General features: G+C 44.3%; 1 protein-coding gene across 10 annotated transcripts in view; it reads right to left on the bottom strand.

Moving 5' to 3' along the window:
• GK (glycerol kinase) overlaps positions 1–11076 on the bottom strand; it is a 77530-nt gene extending 66454 nt beyond the window's left edge. For all 10 annotated transcript variants that reach the window (XM_060407859.1, XM_012106441.5, XM_012106443.5 and 7 more), the window contains exon 1: positions 10884–11076. In XM_060407859.1, coding sequence (XP_060263842.1) covers positions 10884–10961 — 78 coding nt within the window. In that variant the 5' untranslated portion in view covers positions 10962–11076. The remainder of the gene's footprint in view (positions 1–10883) is intronic.
• Positions 11077–12936: the final 1860 nt, after the last annotated feature.

Below are 12936 nucleotides of genomic sequence, written 5' to 3'. Positions count from 1 at the left end.
ACTCACCACACACATCATCTTTTGGGGAGGAAGTGATAAACATAATGAAAGCAAGAAGGCAAATTCTCAAGTCCTCTGAGGAGATAAAATATCTCACAAGTCAAAGGTTAACCTGACACATCATAAATAAAAGGCATTTGGCAGGAACCGGTATAATATACCAGTAATTTACAACTTTAGCATTAGTGTAAGTTTCTAGGATGTCCATTCCATTTTCCCCATTTTATTTTCTAAAGTTTCTCTAGGGCCTGGAATAGTGCCTGGCCTAAGGTCAGTAATTAATAAATATTTGTTGAATATCTAAAACACTGTGGTCTATCAGGTACTTATTAGGAGATACATTATTAAATAAAATGGGAAATGGTTATATGGCATAAACTCTTAATAGGAAGCCATAGTTGTATGTTTCCTCATATTACTCCTGTTCTCAAAGTCTGCTGTTGCTGCTGCTGCTGCTGCTGCGTCACTTCAGTTGTGTCCGACTCTGTGTGACCCCACAGACAGCAGCCCGCCAGGCTCCCCCGTCCCTGGGATTCTCCAGGCAAGAACACTGGAATGGGTTGCCATTTCCTTCTCCAATCCGTGAAAGTGAAAAGTGAAAGTGAAGTCACTCAGTTGCGTCCGACTCGTAGTGACCCCATGGACTGCAGCCTACCAGGCTCCTTCATCCATGGGATTTTCTAGGCAAGAGTACTGGAGTGGGGTGCCATTGCCTTCTCTGTCCCAAAGTCTACAAGTCCCCAAAGGACCCTGGAACAAGAAACAAGAGAGGTAGGATGGGAAGGGGGAGGGAGGCTTAAGAGGGAGGGGATACACATGTAATTATGGCTGATTCGAGTTGTTGTACAGCAGAAATCAACACAATATTGCAGAACAATTATCCTCCAATTAAAAAATTTTTAAAAATAAGGTGTGCCTTTTTGGTGGATGGATTCATAAAAGACTTTGACAGTGGACCTAGGGAGCTATGAATGGAGTAGGCTTCCTCTTCCATCACCCCCTAGTTTTAAGTAGGCTAATGTCAGGACCCTTATGCACACACACACAAATGGGTTTAAAGGTTGTTGAAATAGGTACAGAAAAGGGAAGTAATTTGGAAAATCCTATGTGGCATATTAGAGCGTGATGTCTGATCACAGAGCATGTAGATGTAAGAGGATGAAGTCTGGACCTCTCTACTTCTTTAGAGCTCTGACTCTGAGGGGAAAATGGACATCACCTTTAGGTGTTTAGGATCTGACCTTGTGCATCACTCCCCGGTATATGGGGCACGTTTTAGATTTACTATTTTAGAATCTGCAACTTGCTTCATGGATCATCATCCAACAAAAATATAATGCAAGTCACAAATGCAAGCCACATATAATTCATAACATAATTTTGTAATTTAAAATTTTCTCACAAAAAAACAGTTAAAAAAAAAAGCTGGTAAAATTAATCTTATTAACATTTTTAAACCAATATATCTAAAATCATTTCAACAGGTGATCAATACAAAATTGATTAGCTTGTCTACTTTTTTAGTACTAAGTCTTTGAAATCTGGTATAGACTTTATACTTCTGGTCCAACTCAATTCAGACTAACCACATTCAAAGTGATCGATAGCCACCTGAGACCAGTGGCTGCCATATTGGACAGTAAAGTTGTGGAGTAGTGCTTTTCTCATATACCTAGTTCATGTGAGGAACTGTAATGAAGCCTCCTGATTATCCATTTGTCTGCAGGTGAACAAGTATCCAAAGTGAGCTAAGGATGTTTCCATAAGACTCTATGGCTGGTGGGTGAAAGTGAAGTCGCTCAGTTGTGTCCGACTCTTTGTGACCCTGTGGACAGTAGCCTGCACCAGGCTCCTCCATCCATGGGATTTTGTAGGCAAGAGTACTGGAGTGGGTTGTCATTTCCTTCTCCAGGGAATCTTCCCGACCCAGGGATCGAACCCAGTTCTCCTGCATTGTAGACAGACACTTTACCATCTGAGCCACCAGGGAAGTAGGTAACTCCAATGACAACACATTGCTGCTGCTAAATCGCTTCAGTGGTGTCCGACTCCGTGCGACCCCATAGACGGCAGCCCACCAGGCTCCCCTGTCCCTGGGATTCTCCAGGCAAGAACACTGGAGTGGGTTGCCATTTCCTTCTCCAATGCATGAAAGTGAAAAGTGAAAGTGAAGTCGCTCAGTTGTGTCCAACTCTTTGCGATCCCATGGACTGCAGCCTACCAGGCTCCTCTGTCCATGGGATTTTCCCAGCAAGAGTACTGGAGTGGGGTGCCACTGCCTTCTCCGGACAACACATTACCCAGGAGCAAAAATGCTAGTCTGTTCTTTTCAGGTAGATTTCAAAAGCCACTGTCACTGAAAGATGACAATGGCTATACAATTTGCTTTATAAAATGAGTAGCATGGTCATTCATGTAAAAACTGTTAGATGGCAAGGGAGAAACACCCCTGAGTTACAGATGCTCCTCATCTTTTCACCCTTTTCAAGTTTGAAACTCAATTTAAAGATCAGTCCAAACTGCAGACGCAAAATGACACAGAACAGAAACTCTCTTTTAAAAAATTCATGTTAAGAGAATTTATTTAAAGGAATACACAAAAGTTTATGGGATCTGGAAGAGATCTGAGCCAGTGTTCAGCGTCCTCCCCACATCTCTGGGACCCTTCAGAAGCCGGGAGGGAGGGAAGGACAGAGCGTTTTAACTCAGTCTCTGGACCACACCCTACCTTAGATTTCATATTTTACTGACTTCAGCTTCCAGATTTAAACTCTTCTAGAAGTGCACTTAACCATGGAGTTCCAAGGCAGGAAGCAAAATGACAATACAAGCTGAGACCCATTGACCTAATGGAATGGTCTCTTACTTACCAAGTGAGCTCCGAGAGATGGGATAGGACTGACAAACAGGGCTAAGCTCTGGGTTTTCTAAATACTAGAGCTTTTCCAGTACAAAATCATACTGGGACTAATTATGATGTTTTCATCCATTAAGTGACAGCAAATATGAAGAGGTTTTCTAACATAGGGCTGCCTATGCTATCAAGAGGAGGAAGGACATCCAACCCAAACTTGGGGGGAGTTGGAGAAGGGCTCTCAGAAGATGTAATTTGCAGACGAAGACTGGGAACAGTGGGAAAGGTAGGCTGAGGCAGGCAAAGCAGCTGAGGATGTGTGTGTGCAGTGATCCATGTAAGATGCCTAGAGGTGTCTTGGCAGCCGTGGGTACTGAATGAAGTGCATTGCTGAGATATTCAGTTTAGGAGGTATAAGTATTTAGATGCCTCAAGGGGCTTGGATAGGGAGGAATGACAAAAAAGGAGGAATATTCAAGGATGACAGGTTACAGGTTCCAAGTTAAGAGCAGGCAGTGTTTTGCTATATTCAAATGGATAACCAACAAGGACCTACTTACAGAACAGGGCACTGTGCTCAATGCTATGTGGCAGCCTGGATGAGAGGGTAGTTTGGGCGAGAGTGGATACATGTATATGTGTGGCTGAGTCCCTTTGCTGTTCACCTGAAACTATTACAACATTGTTAATTGGCTGTACCTCAATATAAAATAAAAAGTTACAAAAAAAAAAAAAGAGTAGGCAATGTTACAAAACAAAGGTATGGGAAGGAGCAGTAATTACAGTATGGAAAGGAGTAAAGAGATTGCCAATTTCATTCTAAACAACCTCTGTTGGAGTAAAGACACCAGCAGTCAGTTGCTAATGTTTGAGGACACAGCTAAGAGAAAGAGATCCATTAAGGGCAGAAACTTGGAACTAGTGGATAAATAAGTCCTGGAGAGCTGATGCACAGTAGAGTAATTAGAGTCAATGGTAATGTACCAGAAACTTCAAAGTTGCTAAGAGACTCGATCTTAATGGTTTCCACCAAAAAAAATGAGTGAGAATTATGTGACAAGGCAGAGCTACGGAGATAATGCTACGGTGGTAATCATATGGCAATATACAAATATATCAAACCACACAGTGTTCATCTTAAACTTATACAACCTTCTGTGTCAACCATATGTCTATTAAAAAAGAGAGAGAGTTTTAGAACTGCACGTGAGCCAGAAAGGCAGTTGAGAGCGTCATGCTTGATGTCATATGGGGGCAAAAAGCACAGGCCTGGGGGTCAAGCTCAGCCCTGTCCATATCAGTTTTTTGGTTATGTCTTTTTGTCTTTTTTCTGGCCATGCAGCACAGCATGTGGGGTCTTCCTTGACCAAGAACAGAGACTGAACAGGTGTCCCCTGCAGTGGGAGCATGGAGTCTTAACCACTGGCGGGCGTGCTAAGTAGCTTCAGTTGTGTCAGACTCTTTGGGACCCCATGGACTGTAGCCCCTCCAGGCTCCTCTGTTTATGGGGATTCTCTGGGCAAGAATACTAGAATGGGTTGCCATGCCTTCCTCTAGGGGATCTTCCTGACCTAGGGATAGAACCTGTGTCTCTTACGTCTCCTACATTGGCAGACAGGTTCTTTACCGCTAGTGCCGCCTGGGAAGACCTTAACTCCTGGACCACCACGGAAGTCCCATGACAGCTGTCTGACTTTAACTTTTCTAAATTGCTAATTTTTCCATCTGCAAAGGACTAAGTAATGTATGAAAAGTATTTCATACAGGGCGAGCCCATAACATGTATCCAAAAGATGTTACCACTACTGCTATCAGTGCTACTATTTTGATTACTGTTCCTATTATTACTACTACCACCAGCACAGCAGATAGGTGATAAGAGTTCAGATTAAAAAAAACAATCACCAGTTCTGTATTCATCTCTAAGCGCAAATCACGTCTCAGTTCCAGAGTTTGTTTTTGGTGGCGGAGGGCAATGAAAACTTGAAGAAACAAGTTCAGGTAGGAAAAGAAAAGTTCAGCATAGTGCTGGCACAGAGTAGAAACCCAAAAGATGTTACCACTACTGCTGTTGCTACTATTGCTGCCACTTACTACTACTATTTCTATTATAAGCAGGAGAGTTAGAAGTCATCAGTCTATATTCACCACTGTGCCTAAATTATGATCAATTTCCAGATTTGGAAGAGGGGGACATTTAAAAACCGAAAAGAAGGAAAATTACTTCTATAAGAACTGTTTAAAAAGAACTTTCTGAAACAATGCCCACCTTTTCTGTCTCAGCCAAAGGGGAGTAGTGGAGACACGAAATACAGTCCTTACTAAGTAACTGTCTTTCAGGCTTGCCTCACCCACCCTGTGACTAACTCAAGCATCCCATCATAAACATGCATTCACTTCCCTCCCCACGTGATTTCCCCACTAGCCTACTCATGCCACACTCTACTGGGTAAGTAAGACATTTTTCAGGAATGCAAACTCCCTCTCTAAAACACCATGATATTATGTAAATCTGTAGCATCTAAAATAAAAATACTAGCTATGAACATGTTACACTGCAAACTTGACCACAAATGGCATCATGGCATCTTCCTAAAGCCAAAGTGAGGTTATATACAATAGCATATATTTATACATACCTCTAATATAACTATAGTTGTTAAATCCAACTTTTCCCAAGACCCCACAAGTTTTCCCTTTCTAGTTTTTCAGTCCAAGAGTTCTAGACAACACATCAAGCCCTGGAGGCCTCTCTCTGCTGGTGTCTATTCAAGTAACAAGCACCTCTGTTGCTGCTGTTGTTTAGTTGCTAAGTTGTGTCCAACACTTTGCAAACCTATGGACTCTGTGTAGCCCACCAGGCTCCTCTATACATGGGATTCTCTAGGCAAGAAGCCTTGAGTGGGTTGCCATTTCCTCCTCCAGGGATCTTCCTGACCCATGGATCGAACCCATGTCTCTTGTGTCTCCTGCACTGGCAGGCGGATTCTTTACCACTGAGCCACCAGGGAAGTCCAAGGAACACCTATCAGATGCCAAACGTTGTATTAAGCTTTGGAGAAGCGGAAAAAAAGATAGCTCTCTGCTCCTCATGGAAGTCCAAACTGAAGGCTCTAAACATTTATGTTTATGAGACAAGAGGACAAGAGAGGGTGGCAGCCCTCTGATGAGATGTTCTTACCATTTCTGTAATGTGATGGGCAAGAAAACCAACTGAGTGGGGGTTGGAAAACACAGTTACATTTATTATAAGAGGGGTCTCATTCCAGCTGTGGGCCAAATTCATTTGACCAAATTCACTGTTCATTAGTTCCTGTCCCCTAATGGGTGATTAATATTTATGCGTTGAATACATAAACGAAAGAAAGCGGAAACCCATCCCTTAACCTTGAGATCTCTAAGTATGATGAGACAACCGGGGCCAAGGCAATGTTTCCTGCCAAAATAAGCATGGAGCTACAATTCAAGTCATTCTTCACAGATGCTGGCTATTGGAACAAAATGGTTATGCAACCATTATCCACGGTGACTACACCTAAGCCCTGCCCAGGCCCCACTTAATCTGAGTCACAAGATGATCAAAACCAGCAGTACTTATTCAAAGGCAACCTTTTTTAAAAAAACAGTGAAACCAGTGTGTAAGTCTGTTTTACTTGGTGAAGATTCATCTGTGACCATAATCAGAACTGGTAAGTGCCCAGCCGCCTATCTTCCCTCCACAGTCAGTCTTCCACATCCACAGTTCCGTTTCTATAGATTTGAGCAACTGCAGATCCAAAGTGTTTTCTAAAAAAAATTCCAGAAAGTTCCAAAAAGCAAAACATGAAGTTACCCTGTGCCTGTCACCTATGTGCATGGCATCTACATTGTATTTACAACTCTTTACACAGTATTTACATTGTGTTAGATGTAAGCATCTAGAGAGGATTTAAAGCATAAGGGAGGATGTGCCTAGATTATATGCAAGTGATATGCTACTTCATTATATAAGGGATATGAGCATCCTACGATTTTAGTATCCATGGGGGACCTGGAACCAATCCCCTGGATACGGAGAAACAACTGTACTCAGAAAACTGGGGAACCTACTGAAGGCAGGAGGATTTAGGACGATAGGCTTCTGACTGGGAGAAACCTGGATTTGAATCCCAGTTCCATCAGTCACTCTGCAACCTTGGGCACATTCCCCAACATGTTCTAATCACCTGTGTAAAGGAGCTCAATAATACTACCTACATCACAGCTGTTATGAGGATTAAATGAGATAACGCTGGGAAAGTCCTCAATAAGTACCTGACACATCACAGGTACAACACAATCCAAGCCTTTGTTTTTTTAATGTATTTTTAATTGGAGGATGATTGCTTTACAATGTTGTGTTGGTTTCTGCCATAGATCAACACCAATCAGCCATCAATATACACACATCCCCTGCCTCTTGAGCTACCCTCCCACCTCCTACCCCATTTTACCCTTCTAGGTGCAGTCTTTTTTTAACAGTCAATCTAATGGGGAAACAACAAAGCTACCAAATTAAAGAAGGAAGTTGACTGTTTCAGCTGAAGCTTTTGTCTTATAAAGAAATGGCCCCTCCTCTAAACCTGTTACACTAATTCTCTTTCCAAGAAGTTCCTACTCTGCAATCTGGGTAAACCCTTGCCAAGCCCAGCTCACTTTCCTATCAGACAAGTTGGAAATTTTCTTTTGGTGCAAAACATATGCCTAGGGTCCCCAGGTTAAGTCTTTGACTACTAGAGGAAGAAATGAACACATTCTAAATTTGCAGCTCTACTACTAAAAGAGAAGCAATTAAGTAATCAGACATACCCGAGCCAGAGAGCTTTAAGATTTTTTGACAAGATAAAAAGGAGAATCCGAATTCAAATTCAGTTGACCTATAAAAATCTTTTCAAGAAATATGTGTAAAGCACTCCCTGAAGAGAAGACAGGTGTTCATTTGTCATGTTGACCAAGATATTTTAAGGAATACAAAGATGAACAAGTCTCCAAAAGGAGGTTCCTGCTTTAAGTCAGCAGATATATAACAACACAAAGTAAAGCTGATAAGAGCTATTAACAGAGACATAAAAAGAATGCTCTAGGAAGGGGGAGAAATTCTGAGTAAGGGTTTGAGCAAAGACTTCCACCAAGAGATGGTAACTGAGCCACTATTTGGAGGTAGAACAGAATTTCAAGGAGCAGATATGGGAAAATGGGGGGGAGGCATTTCCCTTGGATGAGAGAACGTGAATAAACACATCTTGTGTCCCTTATGGGAGAAAAAAATGTAACTGGCATAGAAAAAGGGACAGGGAAGCTCAGTGAGGTGATTGGTCCTGTGAACACTGAATGAGACATGCAAATACAATGAATAATGGCCAGGAAACTATTTTAATACTTTTCACTTTATAAGCTTCCTTATGACAGTTCTTATTTGTTGTATTCTTTCCTGAGAAGAAGATAAGCAATTATTTCTGAGTCATAATTACGACGTGGAACAATATGACTGGTACAACCCCTGGGGATCACTTTGTGACTGTAGCACTTGTTCAGCAAATCTATTATCTGAATTTTGCAGACAGTGGTTTAGCAACTTCTTTCCTTATAACCAAGGGAGAAAAAAAAAATCCCTTTCTAAACCATTGCCAGATTTTTCTCTACTTCACCCAGAATCTCTTTACACAGGTAGTCTTCTGTCTACCTCTGAAGCTTTCTTGAAGAGTTGTTTCTCAAGGAGCAGGAAACTTTACTGATCAACTTTTAAACATCACTCTGTAAGCAGGATGGGAGCCTTTTGAATGTGCACCTTAGCTTACTCATTGATATCAAGCCACAGTAAACAGCAGCCGACTTCTTAAAGGCTCCTGCTATTCATGTCAATCGCTGAACAACCGACTGTGATAATATAAAGTTGATTCATTCCTTCCCCACCAACTCGGAAAGACAACCCTCGGGCAACAGAATCTGAGGGGCCAGGAACAACCTGCAGTAGATAAAGAAGACTGCTGGGCTACATGCACGGCAACAGTGTTAGTCGCTAAGTTGTGTCCGACTCTGCAACCCCATGGACTGTAGCACTTACCAGCCTCCTCCGTCCATGGGATTCTCCAGGCAAGAATACATTCCCTTCTCCAGGGGATCTCCCCGACCCAGGGATTGAACCTGGGTCTCCCACATTGTAGGCAGATTCTTTACCATCTGAGCCTCCAGGGAAGCCCCATGTACAGCAACACTGACAAGTCAAAAGGAAGACCAGCACGGTCAGGCTGGCAACTCAAAAGGCAGCCTACAGAGTTAGGAAATATTTTACCCACTTTCAGAGAGGGCAAAGGCTGTATAAACTTGGGAACAACTGCCATGTTTGGTTTGGCCCCTACAGTCTGTTAGCAGCTAGTTGCCAACGTTTAAGGACAGGAAGATTTCACTGAAAACGCTTGACTACCAATTTTTCTTAAAGAATCTGAAGCTTGTGCAACATGAGGCGAGTGTTCCTGCCTGGCAGCTAGAGGCTGTCCCTTTAGCCTGAGTCGGATCTCCAGCCTTCCTCCTCCCTCTACCTGTCTGTCCCCTGCAGGCATTTGTGTGGGCAAATCTTGAATGTGGCTTCAAAACTCAACCCACAGTTAGTCAACACACATGTCTTAATAGTCTTTCTTAGTTTGGGAAGATGGTAGTGATGACTGCATACTTTATTAATCAAATCTAGTTAGGTGAACTTTCTTATGATTCAGGGTTACTTTATAAATGTTTATATGAAAATAAGACAAAGTAAAACCTGCCCTGTCTGATCAAAAGATAAACAATGTAAGAAACAGGAGAATTAGGTCTTGGCAGCTCAAACCAGTGTAAGTCACTAAATAAGAACCAAGCTAAAACTGGACTGAAAGCTTCTGACTTTAGACAAGAGAGATGAGTATCAAAATGAAGGTACAGATGCAGGTTTTAGTCAAGTGGTCAACTAAATAGAGTTCTGAAAAAAATATATAAAAGGTATATACAATGTATACATACATATACATACTAAAGAAGACATGAAAACATGAATTGAGAGAAAGAAGTGAAGAGGGAGCTAAGCAATCATTAAATATTTATATCAACTTGCCAGGTTAGCCAAATGTCCATTGAAAGAATGAGCTCTTAACCAACAGTTTACTTCAATTACTTTTAAATGATCTTACTTAACTCAGTACTAGCAGTACCAGATTACTTTAAGAGCAAGTTTCCTAATGGCCCCAAACAAATCAATCAGCAGAGAGTCATTTAAATAGCACTCCATTATGGCAAAACTCTGCTGTCACACATGGCAAATAAAAAGAGAAACAATTTCCCTGTCACTTTATGTTGTGAAGTGCCGAGAGGACAGTCATCTTTGTAACAGGCAAAGTATCGGAACTGAAATTTACGAAGCTTCGAAACGAAATCAAGATTCCGCTAAAAGCAGTGTAGTGTGACTTTTCCCTAACGTGTTATGCCACTCGCCAGCCCCTGAGCATTCTACCTTCTGCAATGTCTGTGGGAGACGATGACAAGGCATCATCACGCAAATACTATATTTGTTTGCTCCACAGACTCTGTGTTAGGCTCCCACAGCCGTGACACAGCTTCCCCCCATCCAAGGACGTCCTGAGCCGGGCAGGCCAAATGCTTCTGGGGAAGACTGCAGCAGCGGTCAGTGTGGCCACCTGTCCCCGGCGGCAGGCGGGCCGCTCTGCACGGATGCTCGATGAGTCCTAGCTCCCTTCGGGGGAGGAATCCCCCCATCAGTAGGCGGCCGCGCTCCACCACCGAGGCCAGGGGGCTACTCAGCTCAGCCGCGGGGGTCGCGAGAGGCCGCGTTGCCCCAGGCCCGGGCGGGGCGGCTCCAGCGTGGCAAGTCCCACTACGGAGCTCTTGGCCTCCTCCTCTTGCCCCGTAGCCGGGGCCCCGGGCCGTGGGAAGAACGGGATGGGGACGCGACACCCAGCCCTGGCGTTCCAAGGCTCTCGCCCCGGTTCAGCACCTTCTCAAGTGGCACCCACCCCGGGCTCACCAGAAAGCGCGTCGAGCTGGTGCCCTGGTCCACTGCTCCCACCAAGGGCCCCAAAACTGCTTTCTTCGAGGATGCCATGAAACCAGCTTTGGGTCGGCAGGCGGTCTGGACCCGTTTCCCTGGTGACGGCGACGGGCGGGGAAGGGGCGTGCGGCTAGCCTGGAGGGCCTGCAGGCTGGCGGCAGTAGATGGCTCGGACCGCGCTTCGAGCGGCCCCTTTACCGGCGCGGAGCCTTCTCGCCCCGCCCCTCCGGCCCAGGCCCCGCCCGCACCCGCGTTCCCCACGACTTCGGGGGCGGAGCGAAGTGGGGGGGCGCTGTCTGCCAAACCGGCCAATGACCGAAAGCGGAAAGAGAAGGAACGTTCAGACAGTCTGAGGGAGTGTGACGTCATGGGGCGGGGCCTGGGCGCGGCGGAGGCGGTGTCCCGCGCGGCAGGTCACATGGGCCCGGCGAGCCGGCCGCCGAGCCTGCTTGCAGCAGGGCCTCAGGGGGAAGCTGGTGCTGCCCATTGCAGGGAGCATCACTGGCCCGCAGAAAGGGCACAGGCCCACCTACGCCCCGGGGCTTCGGCTCGCGGATGGGTTCCAAAATGCGGAACTGCTTGCTCCTCTGGTGGGCTGTGCAGAGCACGGCGTGAGTCACTCTTTGGACTGACCCCGCCGGGCCTTCCCGCGCTTCCGATGCCCCGCCCACTTACCCGTTCCTCGTCCCACTTAAGAATAATCTCCTTCACTGGGGCTGACCCTAGGTAGTGTCACCTTCAGGGGCAGCGCGAATCCTGCGCCTCTGGAGGTTTTTTAGGGATAAGGAACTCAGAAGTTCTTTCGGTTTAGCGTATAAGGAAAGCGCTCACAAATCAACCTCCTCAGGTCATCAATTGACTATGCAGAAAGTCCCGGGGCCCCTCCCTGTCCTGATGCGCCCTTGCTCCTCGCTTGACCTCCCTCTGGTGTCCTCTCCCTTACCCGCTATTTCCTCTCCCTCCGTTAAATGCTGTGGACAGCAAAAGGAAAGGAAAGGGGCCTGCTCATTTGACCTTGAATTTACTTTGCCGGGTTCTTTGGGATACTGTTTTTCAGGAATTTTCAAACTCTGGACCGAGACCTACTATGAGAAATAGCTAACAAAACAACCCCAGGCATATGTTGGAGTGTGTGTGTGTGTGTACACGCGCGTGCATTTATATTTATATAGTTACATGTTATATATATTTTATATATCGTTACATATATTCTAAATGTTTCCAAAACAATATTTATCTTTCTATGCATTCTGTATATTTGTTATTCTATTGCATATCATCTTGTTAAAATGCTGGTTGAAAACATCACTAAATTGATTTTGTAAACCAGCATGCTCTATCAATTTCAAAAGCATTGTACTATTCCCACTCTCACATTTTCCACCCCATTTCCTCAGTGTTCCTCTCAGTGTTCTGAAACATCATTTCTGTTTTTTCCCCTTTTGCCTTACTCTCCACCACATCACTTATTAATCTCCTGTGTTTACAGTTTTCTCACTCTTGCTCTGGAAGCAAATTTTCCTATACTCTGTTTAGAAAATCAAATTCTAGTGTTCCAGATGAGGCCTACTTCTGGAGATGCTGGACTTGGTAAGTACTGATAAACTGACTTGCTTTAGGAGTGCAGATGAAACAGTATTTCTGAATTTCCTGGAAGAGGAAAAGACACAGACAGGCATACCGGCAAATGTAAAGGAATTAAGCCAACTTGCCCCAGATGGAAAACCCTGAAAAATGTTAATTGACTGATACAGATAAAGATTTCCTTGACTCTAACAGGCAGTAAAAAGAAAGTCACCAAACCTACCACATTGATCCATTAAAGAAAAATCCCTGAGCATGTGTGAACTTTCACACACTTTTGACTCTCAGATTCTAACAGGACAGCAAATCATTTGTTCAGCAGTATCGTGTGATCAGAATTCCGACGTTTCAGAAAAAGTAGGACTAGATGTACTCGAGAGATTCTGAAACTTATTGATCTTGTGGTTCCCATGATAGTCTGTGTGTTCCACATTGTCATTCCTTT

The sequence above is a fragment of the Ovis aries genome, chromosome X, assembly GCF_016772045.2.
Source record: "Ovis aries strain OAR_USU_Benz2616 breed Rambouillet chromosome X, ARS-UI_Ramb_v3.0, whole genome shotgun sequence".
NCBI lineage: Eukaryota > Metazoa > Chordata > Mammalia > Artiodactyla > Bovidae > Ovis > Ovis aries.
This window is presented reverse-complemented; position numbering and strand designations above follow the sequence as displayed.